This window comes from Leptonychotes weddellii, chromosome 7 (genome assembly GCF_054177405.1).
Source record: "Leptonychotes weddellii isolate Sample4059 chromosome 7, ASM5417740v2, whole genome shotgun sequence".
Lineage (NCBI taxonomy): Eukaryota > Metazoa > Chordata > Mammalia > Carnivora > Phocidae > Leptonychotes > Leptonychotes weddellii.
This window is the reverse complement of record NC_138375.1, coordinates 108,284,052-108,301,363: the sequence shown is the minus strand read 5'-3', so window position 1 is coordinate 108,301,363 and position 17,312 is coordinate 108,284,052. Positions and strand designations below refer to the sequence as shown.

General features: G+C 42.2%; 1 protein-coding gene and 1 long non-coding RNA gene across 8 annotated transcripts in view; one reads left to right on the top strand and one right to left on the bottom strand.

The window, feature by feature from the left end:
• NR3C1 (nuclear receptor subfamily 3 group C member 1) overlaps window positions 1-9,532 on the bottom strand; it is a 96,475-nt gene extending 86,943 nt beyond the window's left edge. For 2 of the 7 annotated variants that reach the window (XR_014147202.1, XM_006734747.3), the window contains exons 1-2: window positions 7,745-8,212; window positions 4,109-5,320 (exon numbers count right to left, since the gene is read on the bottom strand). Coding sequence is in view for 6 of the 7 variants with exons in the window: in XM_006734747.3 (XP_006734810.1) it covers window positions 4,109-5,304 (1,196 nt within the window). In the remaining variant the exon portion in view is untranslated. Of the gene's footprint in view, window positions 1-4,108; window positions 5,321-7,085; window positions 7,172-7,744; window positions 8,213-8,553; window positions 8,735-8,953; window positions 9,094-9,429 lie in introns of those variants that run through there. The other 5 variants (XM_081826915.1, XM_081826916.1, XM_031029667.2 and 2 more) reach the window with 5 other exon arrangements.
• Window positions 7,710-14,912, top strand: LOC145722730 (uncharacterized). Its single transcript, XR_014147216.1, has 2 exons — window positions 7,710-7,833; window positions 9,816-14,912. It is a non-coding gene; the product is annotated as an uncharacterized LOC145722730 (long non-coding RNA).
• Window positions 14,913-17,312: the final 2,400 nt, after the last annotated feature.

The window sequence follows — 17,312 nt, the reverse complement described above, 5'->3', positions numbered from 1 at the left end:
TTACTAGAATGCCTATTTAATTTGCTCACATAAGCAGTAGTACATAAACAGAGCTCACTAATTAAAACTAGATGTGATCTTTTAAAGTAAGAAAAAAATATGTTTTAAGAAATATGCCCCAGACTTACTTTAAACCTAATGTAAATTAAGATTTCCTAACTAGGCTATTTCAATCACCTGCAGGCCAGAGTGGATTAAGACTTATATAACCAACCAATTAATACAGATGCTCTTTCACATTAGGTACTCATACTAAAATAAACCCTTTTGATCCAATCTCTCCTTCACTAAAATCTCAAAAGGCCCCTACAGTGATCTCCACCCACATATGAATTTCATTATTAATACAATTTGCACTTAACCTACATTTATGCAAGGTATGTTACAGAGTAAGTCTTTCATAAAATTTATAAACATTCAATGATATATTTAAAGTAGTCCAACTAAAGTATCTGTAACACCAAGAGACAAAACCATAACAGCATCACAATACACATTATGTTATCAATTATACAAATATAATGGAATGACCAAATAAACATTTTAAAAAATAATTTCAATAAAATCTGACCACATACTAATCCCGTATTTCTATATCGGAGTCATTCCACACTAAATTGACACACCTGAATACACACAGTATGTTTTATCTTTTTTTTCTTTTACTAAGACAGCCCTAATAAAGTACAAGTGTTAAAAATGAAAAAGATACTTATCATAAAGTTAAAAGTAAGTATGTAAATAACCTAAAGCAAATCTCCTTTAACATTAAACCCAAAAAAGACAATGAAATACTCACTGCCAGAACCTCTGGAAGGAGAGGAAAAACAAAAGGTAGGAAGTAAACCAACTATCCTTTAAAAAGGGGAGTAAATCATAACCAAAACAAAAATCTCTTCTTTATGCCTCTTTTTGGAGAAAACATTTAGCACAGTGTTAATAGGAAAAAAAGGAGGGGACGGGGAGAATTTGCTTCGCTCATCCTGTGTTTGTACAGGTCTTCAATTTCATTACATTAATAAAATTGGACACGGATGCAATTAATACTGACAGATGTTTAAAATCTACATAAATTTTCAGAGCTTTATAAATCAAAGCCCTCAACTCTCCCTAAGGCAGAGTTTACAAATTCATCTTGCATCATTTCTTCTCTTCAACAATCTTACCCTTCACAAAATGGTCAACCTTTTAACACTTAAGTTTCAACATAATCCCAATAAAAGCTCTAATTCTACCTAAAACCACTTACTCCTCTGCCTCCTTTCAGCAGCTGCACCATTAATGCTTAAGTGCAAAAATGTGTTTTCATCGATGTTACTAGTTTATGCTAAATTTGTTGAATTTCAGTATTTAAAAAGCATATTCAGTTAGTATGGCTAGTTTGTTTTACTTTAAGAATGTATGTGAATATCACTATGTTTTCTCTTGTTTTAGGATCAATGAACTTAACCCTTAAAAAGAAAATATTTGACTATACTCAATCATGATAATCATAATTTTACAAATAAATGTGAACTGGATGTTAACCTATGTTGACAAATCAGTAGGAGTTGCCTTCCCTGGCAAAAGAGAGTGTAAAGTGTTTTGTTTTTTAGCATTTTGAGAAAAAGCAATTTTAGGTGACAGCTTAAAAAGTCAAAGTACAATTTATGTTTTTTTTAATTAAAAAAGGAATGCAAGCGAAGTTATTAGTGGCACAGAATATTCTCAAGTCAGAAAGTCAGTATTCACTACAGTTGTGGTCTCAACATGTTGATCACTTGGGTCACTGCTCATAGCTATTGTTTGACAAGAACCGTGTAACATATAGAGAAGAGAAAGCACCAATTTTAGTTATATCAGGGCTGTTGTGTGGAAACAATAGACTAATTCAATGCTGGTTAGAAAAGAAACATTGTTTCTATTTACTTGGAAGAAGCTTTGTACTGGATAATCACAGTCCCCCACGTTAATGGCATAAGGTATGAAATTTTCAAACATTAGCAAAGTATCCTGTATAAGATACTACACCTTTTCATTAGGACACAAACTACTGATTATAATTACAAATCACACATCAGCATTAAAATAATCATTTCATTGGATAGTAAATAATCTCGAAAGAGCCACATCATCACTGCTTTGCCTATCACCATAAGGTTGTTATGAGGCTCAAATTAAAAGTGAAGACACTTTATACGTCCTAAACTCTTATGAAAAGCATTAAATTATCTTTAATGATGTAAGGGTATCTATGTTCATCTAAGACTTACACTCCAGATCCCAGATTTTAAAGGCTTAATCAAAGTTCACCGTGGATGAAAAATGGTTGTCTTGATCTATGCCTTTTATTATTATTTTTTTTTTACAGTAAGAAAAATGAAAACAGTACCATGGTGATTATTAGAACAAAATGCATTAATAATCCCCAAAGAGCTTCCTAAGATGTATTATGTTTCTTTGTACAATTACATGTTTTATAAATTAGTGTAATAGTTTCCTACAGACAGCTCAGTCAAATCAACAGCACTTATTCTTTAGGACAACCAAGCACACTGAATCATTAACTCCATTGCCAAAACTTTGAGATTGAAAAATTTAAAACACAGCATGTCTTTTAACATTTAAACACAACAACTTACACGATAAGAAACACCTCAAATCTCCTTACTGAAAACATTTTAAGCCTTCCATTCAGAATGACAACAATAAAAAGCTGAAGTAGTGTTCTAAATAAAAGATTATTATTATTTAAATAATAGATTACTAGATAGTTTACATGAAGACACACAAGAACCAAGGTCTTTTCTATTGATAAGAAACAAGTAAGCCCTTTAAAGGAATAGAACATAGCCAAAATCTGTCTGAATTTTTTCCCCTACCCAAAAACCTTCCTCCTTAAAGAGGATAGAAAAGAAAACACGTTAGTGTTAGGATTTATCTTTAAAAGAAAAAGTATCTTACAGAGAGTTTTAAATAAAATCTTCATTGACTAATTATTGGGAACAATGAATGCCACTAACAAAAAAAAAAATCAAACCCCTGAAAAGCTCATGTACAGATAAATCACTGTCTACTACTATGCCTTTCAAAACAACAACAACAACAAACACCACCACCACACCCAATTAATCAATCCTGTTTCTCTACAATCACATTTTTATATTTCCTTCACACCTAAAATGTGATCTACAACCCAGTATTTATCTGAATTGGGGACAGGGGTACATGGTAGAGAACTTAACTCCTATCAACAGATACCTCTAAATTTAGCACCTTTTCCTGGTAATTCCATTTTAACAGACCTTTTTGAGGTCAAACGGAAATGTCAGTATACTTACAAAGGACCGAGAAAAAAAGAAGAGAAATCAAATGACAGCTGAGATTCAAAGCTTCACAATGTTGGCCATCATGTATCTATTTGAGAACTTGTAGGAACTTTTCAAAGTTAGATTTTGTTTTGTACTATGTTGCCACCAATTCCTTTCCTAACAAGACTGAACGGCAGACACAACTATGTACTTTAGGATCGGGAACCTATGGGCAAGTCCCATGTCTAAGGCTATGGTCAGGTTCACTGCTCACTGCATTGCTTTAGCAATCTCAAAACTCAAATTCTGCCACAGATAGTTCAGTGTGAAGAAAAGGCTCTTTGTTAGATCTTTAATTGTTAACCCTTTGACCTCCTCAAGCTAACATTTCACAAGTGTATGAATACAGCACACACTTTTGCTTCTATAAAATATGAAGGGTACTTTTCACTTTAATATAAGAGCGTATTTTAAAAATATATCAGTGAACACACAATCAATGAAGTATTAGATATCAAACTCCCTCGAATTTATATAATTTTTACTCAGGATACCTGTTAATGAGCAACATTATTTTGAATTTTTAAATAAACTACTGGCCAATGATTCCTGAATGCCATTATTTCAGAGAAAACTTGCTTATGTACAGATAAATCACGTAGGGTGTCTTTCAACCGTGTCCACTTTCAAAAGGACCACTTAAACTTAGTCACACGAAAAAGCACAGGAGTCACTGGAAAACACATACAAATCACTGAAGATATAAGTCAACCAATCCATTTCATATCCGTTCTTAAGAAATAGAAATGCGTTCTTACCTTGAATAGCCATTAGAAAAAACCGATCGACCCGAGAAGTTCAAAGTCCCCAAGGAAGCCAAGTTGTCATCTCCAGATCCTTGGCACCTATTCCAATTTTCTGAACCAACAGGAATTGGTGGAATGACATTAAAAATAGGCTTCTGATCCTGTTGTTGAGAAAGTGATGCTGTATTCATGTCATAGTGGTACATCTGTCCCCCAGAGGTACTCACACCATGAACAGAAATGGCAGACATTTTATTACCAATTATATTTGCCCCAGAAAAGCTTGCCTGACAGTAAACTGGGCCCAGTTTCTCCTGCTTAATTACCCCAGGGGTGCAGAGTTCAATGAAATCTTCTTTTTCCGTTTTCACTTGGGGCAGTGGCACACTGTTGGGGCTTGATAGGATCAGATCTCCATTATCCTTAATTTTAGGTTTAGTGTCCGGTAAAACAAGAGGCTTACAGTCCTCATTCGAGTTTCCTTCCAAGAGGAATGGATCATCCTCTCCTGCCAAAGGAGAAAGCAAACAGTTTTCATCTATCAAGAGGTCAGATCTCCAAGGACTCTCACTCGACTCTTTCTCTGGGGACCCAGAAAAAAACTCCAAATCCTGGAATTTTTTCCTCCAAATGTCAAAGGTGCTTTGGTCTGTGGAATACAACTTCACATTGCCCCCGTTGGTGCCAGTCTGGCCCTTCAAATTTTGCTGTTCTGAAGACACGTCCGAGAGTGTTTTTGAAAACTCCCTCTCTGTGGGGGCAGCAGAAACAGCAGCAGACGCTGAACTCTTGGGCTTCTCTGCAACACTGGTCGACCTACTGAGGTTTGCAATACTTTCTTCCAGAAGCCGAAAGTCTGTCTCCCCAGAGGAAAGGCTGATTTGGCCCTGCTGTGGGAATCCCAGGTCATTTCCCATCACTTTAGTTTCTGTCTCTCCCATATATAATCCCATGGAGAGTGAAACCGCCTTGGACAGATCTGGCTGCTGTGCATTGCTTCCTGAGCCTTTTGAAAAGTCAACCCCAAGTCTTGGATGCTTGGAGTCGGACTGAGAAGCAGCCAAGAGTGAGGGTGAAGAAGCAGAAACCTTCACAGTAGCTCCTCCCCTTAGGGTTTTATAGAAGTCCATCACATTTCCCCTCGCGCGACCAAGCACACTGCTAGAGACTTCTTTACTCGGGGGGCTTAGTGATTCCTTGGAGTCCATCAGATATTATCATCAGCTACCAGGCAGGTGAAAAAGAAAAAAAAAAAAAGGAAAGAAAAAAGAAGGGGGGGAAACATAATAAGCTATAAAGTCACATTATCTCAGTGATCTGATTAGTAAGAGCCTGTTAAATGAGCCTTTTAGTTAACTCTGAATCTAATTCCTTGTTATCAGAAAAGTAGTTTCTGTCTCCCAAAATAAAAAAGCCATATCCCCTGCTCCCATTCAGTGTGCCACATTTAAAAGAACAATGCAGTTCAATTGCACAGCTGAGGGCAAAATTGTATCAAACTAAGCTTGGCTATTCATCTTGCCACTCACAGAACTGTAACTTTGTTAATCACAGACATTATAATTCATTACATCTGATTATTCCTAAAGTTCAAATTGATGTCAAAGTATTTCATTTAAAAAGAGTATGATCATTAAAATTCCTACTTCCTTTCAATCAGTCAAGGCTGTTTGCTTTTCTGAGAACCCATACACATAAAATTTGGTAAATACTATCATAGAATTCGCTCTCAAACTGCTCACAAACTGCCCTCCCACCTGCTAGTCACACAACCAAACCTTTGGTACAATCTATTGGTAACCATGCACATTTTATTTGAAAAATAAACGATGATGATCTTCCAGTATACTAAGAAAGGCTCTTATTTTTTAACCCCTATTTCTTACTGAATGTGTCTGTTTCAAACTTTGCCTTCAAATTTTGGATATACCAAATGAAATACGTTGTATATGCGCCAACTAAAATTTGGATTTTAACAAGCAAAGTAGAATGTGCAGTAGCTTCTCACTACAATTATAGCTTATTTAAATACAACAAATACAGCTCTCTCGAATCTTACAACATAATAAAATCTAAATGAAGCTACATTTATTTTTCAAATTGCTTAAGACCCTCAGTATGAGACACTATTATACCTCTAAATTAAGATGTTTTTCCTTTCCAAATAACCAGGTACTAAAAACAGGAAAACCCCACAACTGTAAAACCACGTTCATATAAACCCAGGTAAAAGAACAGCCAATAAAATGCTCAGAATAATTTTCTCTGTATTCTAAACCCTCACCAATCCCCATTCAGAGGCTGTTCTCAAGAGTATTAGGTTGGTAGTATATTGTTTATAATCAGGATGTTGTAAGAGGCAGGCGAACACTTTGATAAGCACATTTGGGACATCATAGTCAAATCCCATCCAATGAAAGGAAACTTTTGCTGTACGGAGACCTTCTGAGGCAGAAACTTCACCGGCCCTCACGGGAAGTGGAGTGGGATTAAGGTAGAGAGAGGGCTGGGACCTGCTTCTACACATCTTGAGGGTAAACTGCTCATCTCCCCGCCCCTCCACCGTGTTTATCTGATATCGATCTCTAAACACAAGGTATCAAATGGAGCCTAATGAATTTCCACGCCGCTTTGACAGCTGCCCTCAAACTCGAAACCAAAACAGTATTTCACAAAACGAAACGATCCCTCCAACGACTTTAGCCCCCAGTTTAAATTGCAAGTAACTGTCACATTAATGGGCCTTAATGAACCGTACCAAGGGGTCTTAAGTGGTATTACAATGCGGCAGTTACCCAGCCTGCGGCCCCAAACGTCAAACTAGCGCTGGACAAAAAACGCACCACAGCACTATTCCGGCTAGGGAACGTCTTTTTCTACAAGGGGCCACTTAGGAGCGTCAGGCGCGCAATGATGCCAAGCGCTGAAGAACAAACCCTCTCCCCGGGGAGAAAAAAGTGCAAGGGTAAAAAGAGAAATGTGTCCAGACCTGTTGAGTTCTTTCTCCGACACGCCCACTTCTACCAGATAACGCCAGCCCTGACCGAAGTCTCCAAGTTGCAGGCTGTCAGCCCCCTGCGTGTGTACAGTCACTCACTCACACGCGCGCGTGCACACACACACACACGCACACACCCTGCGCGCCCGCCAGAAGAGACGCGCTGGAGCCTCAACAGAAACCCTGATCGCGCTCGGGCGCACTAGGGTGGAGTGGAAACATTCGGCCGAGTAGAATTCAAACGCGGCTCGGCGTTCACCATAAAACGCGTGTTTGGGAGGCCCCCCGGGAGGGCACTGACAGGGGACTTTGGGGTGGGGAGGCTGCAGAAGCCAGAATTCCGCGCCAGGGAACCCGAGGACCGAAAGCCGGGGCAGCTCGAAGAGGCTCCACTCGCAGAGAGCTCAGGTTCCTCCCCCTCAGCCCGACCCGGGGACGGCGGCCGAGGGAGAGGAAGAGGCCAGCGCTGTCACCCGCGCGCTGCCCTTTCGTCACCATCACCCGGCCCTCGCCAGCCCCCACCCCCATTCCCCGAGGCTAATAAAAGTTTGCAGATTCCCGCGGCAGCCCCCGAGCCGGCCCCGCGTCCACGGCCCGCACCTCGGGGGAGCGGGCGCCCGTGCGGGCCCCGGGCCCCCCCCACCTCTTACCTCTGGCAGGGGCGCCGATCATCAGCCACCGTCCGCAGCTCCCACCGCAGCCGAGATAAACAACTTAACGTGTGAAAGCAGGAGGAGCAGTAGGGAGAGATTTTTTTTTTTTTTTCTAAAAAAAGGAAGTAAACAGCCGCCCCCTTCTTCATGGGGGGGGGAGGGGAGAGCCCCTATTTGAGAAAGTCTCCCATTTCCCAGCTGACAAGCCAGCCCCCCGCCCCGCGCCGATCCCCGCGAGCCCGGGCTCTCAGGCGCGCGTCCTCCGTCCCGGCGCCCCGCAGCTTCGGCCGCTCCGGGTGCGGCGTCTCCTTCCACCCACTAGAATCCGTCCTCGACGGGCGGGCGGTGACTGGGGCTCCAGTCACAGACTCGAGCTCGCAAAATGGAGGAGGAGGAGGAAGAGGAGGAGGAGGAGGGGAGGGAGCGCGGACACGCGAAAGGGCCGCCCGACCGCGGCGAGCGAGCGGGACCGATCGGGGGGCGGGCGGAGGCGGCGCCACAGCGCGCACACACTCGCACACACACGCGCTCCCACTCCACCCCCGGCCGCTCCCCGCCCGAGGAGCCGCGCGGCGGCGGGGAACGGTGCAACCTGTTGGCGACGCTCGGCAACTGCAGGGGAGGCTGCAGCCCCCGCCCCCACGCCCTCCGCGGGGGCTCCGCCACCGGGGTCCCGACGGCGCCTGCACGCCCCCGGCCCCCGGCATGGCCCGGGACGTAGCGGCCGGCCGCCGCCCCCCGAGCGCGCAGGACTTCTCCTAGCCCACCCACCCCCCTGGCAAGACGAGAGGCGACGAGGGCCCGACCTGGTCTCTCTGGGGCGGGCTTGGGAGGAAAGCCGAGTTTCTCTAGTTTGTCTTCTCGCTGCCTCCTTCCCGCCCCCGCCCAGCTCCGCGACTCCCGACCCACTCCAGAGCTGGCCGGGTCCCTCCGCGGCAACCGCCGTCAGCGCCCCTGCGGGTGACAGCGGGCTGTCTGGGGGTGGGAGGGGGGGCCGGGGCGCGGCCCGCAGCAGCGCCGCGGGGGTGGTCCGCGCCGCCGCCCTGGAGCCGAGTTGCACGAAGTGTGTCACTTAGCGCGGGCTACTAGGGTTGCACGGAAACGGTGCCGCAGCGTGTCTGCCGCTCTCGGGGCCGGACCGCCAGACACGCCCTCTGTGGAGGCTTACGGAAGGGAGGGCAGCGGAGGGGGTCGACGCTTACGTACTCTTGGTCCGGGGGGAGTCGCGTTCCGGCAGGTCTCCCACCGCCGCATCGTCTGGGCGGCCCGGTCTGCAGCCGCCGCCGCGCTCTCCCATCGGGAGAGAAGTTGCAAAGCAGAACCCACCCTCCCCCGCGCACCGATTGTCCCCCACCCTTTTCCCCGAGTCTGCGAGGCGGCGGCGGCGGCGGCGGCAGAAGGAGGCGCCGCCTGCCAAGTTCAACCCCCACCGTCCCTCCCTGCTAGCGCGCTCACACTTGAAGGAAGTTGCACGCCAAATGCAAAACCTCCGGCGAGCTGAATTTCTTTGCACTTTTTTATTATTATTTTTAAGGAAAACAGGGGGTGGCAGGCCTAAAAGCAAGTTGCAGGCGAAACAGTAAGTTGGTTGCAAAGTACGCCCTCCCTCCCCCGCAAACTCCTGACCTCTCCTTCCACCCCCTCCAGGGCCCGCGTCCAAGTTTCCCGTGGAGGCCCCTCACCCGAGTCTTGACATTTGCTGCACTCCACTCAATGCGTCGCCCACCCTTTCGTGTACACGGGACCCCTGTCCCTCCAAACAAAACAAAACACACGCAGCTTTAAAATGTCAGCATTTAACTCCCTCCAGCTGTTCCCGTTACGCGCCTCCCCCTCAGTCGGAGGGAAACACGTGGCCTTTCCCCAAGGAGAGGGGCGTGGGGCTAGGGGAGTCCGCGCTGGTGACGCCCGCCCCACCCCCCTAACCCAGCTTGCCGAGTCCGTTGCGCTTGGGCTTTGCCGGGACCGAGCCTCCTACCTTGTGCGACATTTAGTATGATTTTTGTGACTCGGGGAAAGGTGCTGTGTGGCTCTAGGGTTTGGGGCGGTAACTTTTGCGCCCCCACAGGTGACAGCGCTTGCCAGCTCATGACGGGGGCGGAGGCTGCGGCAGCTCCACCTAGTCCCTGCCCGGGCGCTCGGCCGCAGCCACTCACTCCTCAGGCAGCGCTCAGACGCTAGCAGCGGCCGCTTCTGCTCTGACATCTTGAAGAGGATTGGGGGAAGCGCATGCCGGAAGCCGCTTACCGCCATTTTGGTAAAGGACGATGACGCCAGCCCGGCCTCGCGTCCACCATCTTGGCAAAGGTTCTCCATCGCAGGGAGCCGAAGTAGCCCTTCCTCGATTCTGAAGGGTAGGCGCTACCCCCATGTGCTATCCGATGTGAAAGGAGAAAACTAAGCATATTAGTTACGCACTTGTTCGGAGACGATCTATTCGGGCAGCCCCCAGACAATTCTAGGGCCGCCATCTTGGCAAAGGAAGAGCTGCTCTCCGCCTCGGAAAAGGGAACCAAAACGTTTGCCAACGTAGAACCTTCAGCCCATAGAATTTTTATGAAGGGCGCTGAGCAACCCAATTGTTAACACAACCTCTTTCTGGGTCCAGAAGAGATGGTTCCCTTTTCCTTTCCCTTGGCGCTAGTCAACTAGAGGGAGGCCCTTGCCGTGGGTGCTCATAACGGACACTGAGGATTTACTTCAAGAACACTGTTTTGCCTACTTGCCAGTTTTTCCACCTTAGAAGCCTCAATTACTAAAATCAGATGTCTTGCGTGGATTGGGTCCCCAAACTGCCAAATGGTTGATGAGAAAAAATCAAGACCCAAACTTAATGTAATATTTATGTTTTAAAAGTGTGTTAAATAACTCATGCCAATATGATTATCCTTCTTTGCTTAAAAGTTATACTAGGAATTTATTACATGTATGGATACCTTATAAAAATATATAATTTGTATATGTTTAACATATGTAAAGGTACAGTAACAGTTATCTAATAGAATGCTTCTCCCCATACCATAAACCTATTTCATAATTGAATCTCTGCTGTAAGAAAAGAATCCACCTCATCTCTTACCTCTTTAAATTTGGGTTATATATTCCGTTTTTTAAATAATAACTGATTTTACAAGAGTTCTCCATTAACTTTCTTGCCACTCATTTTGTCTGCAAGTCCAGGAGATTGCCTTGAAATGGAAAAAGACTCACATTGTTTTCAATTAAAAATTGCTACTGAAAACACTTTCAGTTGGGCAGAAGTGTAACATTTTCAGTGGTTTACATATGCCTGTTAATTTTTTGATAGAAAAAAAAATCTCATTCTTCAGTCTGTCACATTCATCTGAATGCCGGCAAAGACTGTAGATTAACCCAGTGTCTGTTTTTCAGAGTTAGAATTGTTATGCTTTATGGCTAACATTTATTGACCATGGCCAACATTTATTGACAGAATGGTTTTATCATTCCCATTCCCATTGAAATAATCCAAGCCTCACTGCAGATTATTCTTCCAAAACATTAATTAAATCATGTTGTGCTCTTGCTCAAGTATCTATAATAATTCCCTTCCGGTGTAGAGAGATCCCAACTCCCATTCTGTTAAAACCAGCGTCTTTCACCTGCTCATTTCTTTCTTTCTTTTTTTTTTTTTTTAAGATTTTATTTATTTATTTGTCAGAGAGAGAGAGAACAAGCAGGGGGAGCAGCAGGCAGAGGGAGAAGCAGACTCGCTGCTAAGGAAGGAGGCCCAATGCAGGACTCCATCCCAGGACCCTGGGATCATGACCTGAGCGGAAGGCAGATGCTTAATGACTGAGGCACCCAGGTGTCCCACACCTGCCCATTTCTTGAAGGCAAAGTCTTTTAGCTGTTGGAATTGGACTAGTATTTGATTAAACTGAAAAGTCAGTTAAAGCAAAGGAATTATTTAAAAAAAAAAAATCACACTTGGAAATATAAAGTTTTAAACGTAAAACCCAACATGTATGTGCTACCTCTTTGGTGAAAGCTTTTGTGAGCCCGCTAACTGGAGTTCATGTCTTCATTTGTGTACAAACTGTACCCACATTGCATCAGTACATCACAGCAGTTAAGAACAAGACTGGCTGGCTGACTTGCACCACTATGAAGAATATAACCTTGGGTGACCTAATTTTTTGTTCCCCAGTTTCAATCATCTGCAAAATGGGGATGATAATAGTATTAACCCAAGTTACTAGAAGGATTAAGTGAGTTCCATATATGTGAAGTGCTTAGACTAATTCCTGGGACTTATTAAGTGTTTAATCAGCAGCATCAATTATTATTAATATGTAGTATTACTATTTCCCTCATTTTTTAATTGGAACAAAAAATTAAAAGTACTTACAAATATAAATGAGTGTCAGTTTCTGAATTTGTATGATTTATGCCTCCTGACCTCACCCCAATCTGTTAAAATTGTCTTGCATCCACCTAATTTGACAGTGATTGTTTATATGGCATCTTTCCATTTAGATTTTATAGAACAACTATTACTTTTTTTAATCCTATTTCATCATTTAATTATTTAAGTAATTACAATAACAAGCACAAATGGAATTAAGATTTTTTGGGGGGGAAAAACCCTAAGGAACTGTTGGTAAACCTATAGCTTAACTTGGTGGGAGCAGAAATGTGTGGAACATAAGAATTAACCTTGGCTGCAGTGTTCAGCATTCCCTAAGCATCAGTCGATTGTTTTCCAGGGAGGATGGAGAACTTGAATTAGTTGAGATAAAGGCATTGAGTAGTGTCATTTAAGAGGAGTCCATCCTGCTGAAGAAAGGGAATATCAACATCCATTCCCACCTCTACCATTGTTTATCACATATATTTCCTTTTACATAAGGATACCTCTTTGTGACTTAGTTTCCTACAGCCCATAATTCTTTGTCATGGCTCTATCTTCCATCTGTTCTATTCCCTCACCCCCACCCCCAACACACACAATTTACATCTGTGATAGTAAATGTAAATTGGAATCAAATAAATACCTACCACGTTTTTATGTATTAAAAATTTTGAATATGATGGTTCATTGAGTATGCTAATTTTATATTAAGCCAACCCAACAACTTACTTAAAAAAATTATTTTTACAGCTATCATAGCTATTAGATGACTCCTTACAATAAATAACTCGACTTTGGGAAACAGTACTATTCTTGTTTAACCTTGTGTGGTAAGAAGTTCAAGAGAACGCAGCTAAGCTTTAAATGTCCCATCTCTTTCTGCTTCAGTATTTGCATTTTACACCAGACATGCCTGTTATAAACAATTCACACTTAGTACAGCGAGTTCTTAATCATAATGAATTCCACTTTGGTACCTCTCTTTGTAATTGGAATTAACATTCCCACATGAACTGGGAAGTGCTAAATTGTTACCAGCATCCCTGGTGTCTTACTGCTTCTCATAATGCTTTCAATGATTTCATCATATGCAACCTAAAATATCACAATTTGTGCTCATAGGCATGAAATGCTCTATGGGTGTCCTGTTAAATCTATATTCCGTATGCTGGCAGAACTTGGTTTAAGCAGTACCTGATTCAAGGATAAGGTAAATATGAGCAAATAAATGGGGAAGATGTTGAAATAAGCCAGGAACCTCATGTTTTTAGAGTTTGGAGACATTAGAGCAAGTACACTGAATAATTGTAACAAATATTATGTACTTTGTTTTGCATTTGTGCCTGGCCATTATGTCATTAGCTTTCTTCCTCTTCTGATTTAATCTCCTTTTTCTGTCCCATGTTCCTTTGGTAGAGATTGTTTCAATCTGCTCCATTTCCAGGTGGAATCGGTCAGCGAATTTTTGAAAACCTACATTTCCATTTTGGTGCTTACAACTTATTTATTTATTAGGCCACACTGGGTTGTATTTTGTTTTTAAGCTAAGTCAGAAATATTGGAGTTTAAAAGATCAAAACATCCTTGGTATAAGGATCCTGTCACAAGATATAAATATACTTGATATCAGACTCTGGAGTGTTATAAGGACATTTGTTACATTTTTAAAAAATGTGACCTCAGTATTAGTTAAATTTTCTCTAGCCTCCTGTTTACTTTTCAATGTAAGCCCTAGTTTTGAAATCCTGTTGGGCCGCTTAACTGAATGAGCTGGGGCCAGTCATTTATTCCTTCATAGCTTGTTTTTCTATCTGTAAAGGAAGGATAATGATAGCTACCCCGCCTATCAACTCATAGGAAATCTATAAGGCTCAAATCGGATGATGCATGCAAAAGGAGTTGAGAAAACAGGGAGGGACTCATAGAATTTTGGCATCATCAATTCACCACAACAAAAGTGATTATTAATTTTACTGAAAATTGTCATGCCCTCTCTTTGCCCGTTCCCCAGATAATCTGTGCAATGGACAGCTTTAAAGTTTAAGTAGAGGAGTGACAGTTCAGGAGAGAGTTTGAGCCAGCTGTATCAGCTTGCAAGAGGTGACTGGTAAATTTTCAGGAATTTTGTCTGTCACTTGTTAATCACAGCCAATACTAAAAACTAAACTATTTACAAACTTACAATTAAATATTCTAAAAATGAAGGTAATAATTGCTCAAAACATCACTTCATAATTATTTTACAACATTTTACTAGTATCTATGATTTAAAGTTATCTCCATCTGTTCTTTATAATGCATGTATTATATAGTGATATGATACAGCGTATCTCTTCCAACTCTGCACTCAGAAATGTTATTTTGGTAGTTTGAAATCAACTGGTGGAGTATTTACAGAAATTGGAAAACTACAAATCAGAGCTTGATTTCTTTTGTTGATTGTCTAAACTTAAGAAAGTTATAGAAGAAATATTAGTAACGAAGGTTAAACTTAAAGCTGTTAGTTTATGAATAATGCAAACATTTGAGGAAATATTTTTCTCGTCGTTGAAAACTGTTATCCAATCAGCAAAGAAGTTGCTCACATCATTGACGAATGAATGTCATCCTAATATATATCTTTGTTGTTTCACTTTCATCTTGCTTGTTAATGTAAAAAAGCATCAACCAACATTCATGTTTGAACTTCAGTGGCATGAGCGACTTCTTTGCTGAACTGGAATTTTTTTCTCCCTGAACTGAATTTTATTTATTTTTCTGAACTGAATTTTAATAAAATATTTATTCATAGTCTGCTTTTGCCAAATATGGTTGAATTCCAACTGTACATTGACAATGGCTATAAGTTTGCTGAAACCATTCTGTGAAAATCAGTTGGCTGTACAGAATTTAAAGAGTGATTTTTTTTTAATAAATTGTGTGCTACACATCTTTTATATCAGCAAAATGTGTAACAGACACATGGGTACTCCCTCCCCTCCTTCCCTGGACAGCAGTGGTCAAACATTTATCAACACGCTAATGGACATAACTTAATTTACTATTTGAAAAGGTCATTCCACCTGTAATGTGGAGCCTGGGTGGTAGGAGCTAAGAGAGGAAGAAGGGAGAGCAGTGAGGAGGCAGGTGCAAAGGTCCAGGGAAAGATGGAGATTTGTACTGAGTGGTGGCAGTAGTGGTGGGAAGCTATGATTGCACAGGGGGAGCATTTTGGAGGCCAAAGGAAGGCAAACCAGTCATTCAGTAGCTCTATGGAAGACATGGAACTGTCTATGCTAAAGGAAGGCCATGTGGTGAAGACTAAGAAGGCTCAGTGGTTGAAGGAAGCGAGGGCATAGGACGCTGGACCTAAGAAAAGGAGTCAGGAGCTGCATGTAGAGGGAGGAAAAGAAAGAGGCAGTTCTAGAGTTTAAGTAAATATCTCTGAAGCACACAGAGAAAGTTAGACTTGATTGCCTTACAGTGGGGGGGAGGGGAAACCCCAAATACCAGTAACGTGTCATAACTGGAACTCACATACTCAGAAGTTCTCTTACTCATCTAGAAATTACAAAGATTTTTGCCTACATAGAGGGATTATTTGTTCATCCCAATGCCCTGATCCTATCCCGGTGTTTGGTAAATTTTTTTTAGCATTTGTCCATTTTAATTACAAAACTCTCACTCGGTTACCTTGTGCTCACAGACAGTGCTGCCCCTTTTATGCTGCTCTTGTTCCCAGTTTTTCTTTGCTATGTCATCAATAAGGACACTACCAGAAGCCACCCTACCCTATTGCCTACCAGGCAACAGTAAGTTTTTGACTACCACTTTTCTTCCTGCTTCCTCCCTTACAACCTACGGCCTATACTCCCCACTACAGGTTGTATGTTTTGGTTTTACGTCATATTACATATTGTTTTGGTCTTACATCATATCACATATTTGTAATATTTTATGGGAGAGGTTATTACAGGGGTTCCTGGGTGGCTCAGTCAGTTGAGCATCTGCCTTTGGGTCAGGTCATGATCCCGTCCTGGGATTAAGCCCTGAGTCGGGCTCCCTGCTCTGCGGGGGTCCTGCTTTTCCCTCTCCCTCTGCCTGCCGCTCCCCCTGCTTGTGCTCTGTCAAATAAATAAAGAAAATCTTTAAAAAAGAGAGAGAGGGCGCCTGGGTGGCTCAGTTGGTTAAGCGACTGCCTTCGGCTCAGGTCATGATCCTGGAGTCCCGGGATCGAGTCCCGCATCGGGCTCCCTGCTCAGCAGGGAGTCTGCTTCTCCTGCTGACCCTCCCCCCTCTCATGCTCTCTCTATCTCATTCTCTCTCAAATAAATGAATAAAATCTTTAAAAAAAAAGAGAGAGAGATTATTACATTTTATGGAATTTTTAAAATAGTAAATGTTTTGCAAAGAAGGGACCATCTCTCCCCATTCATCATGCATATTGACCAGAAAAAGGAAAAATTCCCAACCAAACAGCTACCAATGACTGATACTTTGAGGGTTTAGTTTGGATATAGCAATTTGGTCTACTTTGGGTCTTCTGATATTAGTTGTTTTATTGATGATTTCAATTAATCATGGAATCATTATTAATAGAAGGTACTTTCTGAATTAATTTTCTCTCCCATTCATTTATTTCTTCAGCAAAATAAAATTCCTTCAACAAAATAGCAACTACTACATGTTAGGCGCCAGTGTAAGGCAGTAGGAATATAAAAATGATTAAGATACAATACCTACGTTGGAGGAAATGGAGACAGAAACAGTAGTAAGTCATTATCAAACAATGCAGACTCATGTGAAAAATAGAGAACTGTGTGACAGATGCATAGGGTACTACATTTGCATCAAGAAGTCATTTGGGTGTTAAGGGTAGCGAGGTAGGTGTGGGTATGGAGATGGTAATATAATCAGGGAGTGCTTTTAGGAGGCCAGCATGACTGATCTGAATTATGAAGGGTTTCCTCCAGGTAATTTGATTATTTCTGACAGAAGCAATACTTATAAAGAAAGCTTGTCATTAATATTCTAGCAGGATGGGTTTTTGGTGCATTTAAAAGAAACCCCACTGCTAAGGCAAAAAGAAAGTTTATTGATTTACTTAAAATCTAGAGGACATTAGTTTCAGGTATGGCTGGATCCAGGGGCTCAATGATGTCAAAAGTGTTCGGATGATCTGTTAACTTCACTTTCCTCTGTTTTGGCTTTTCT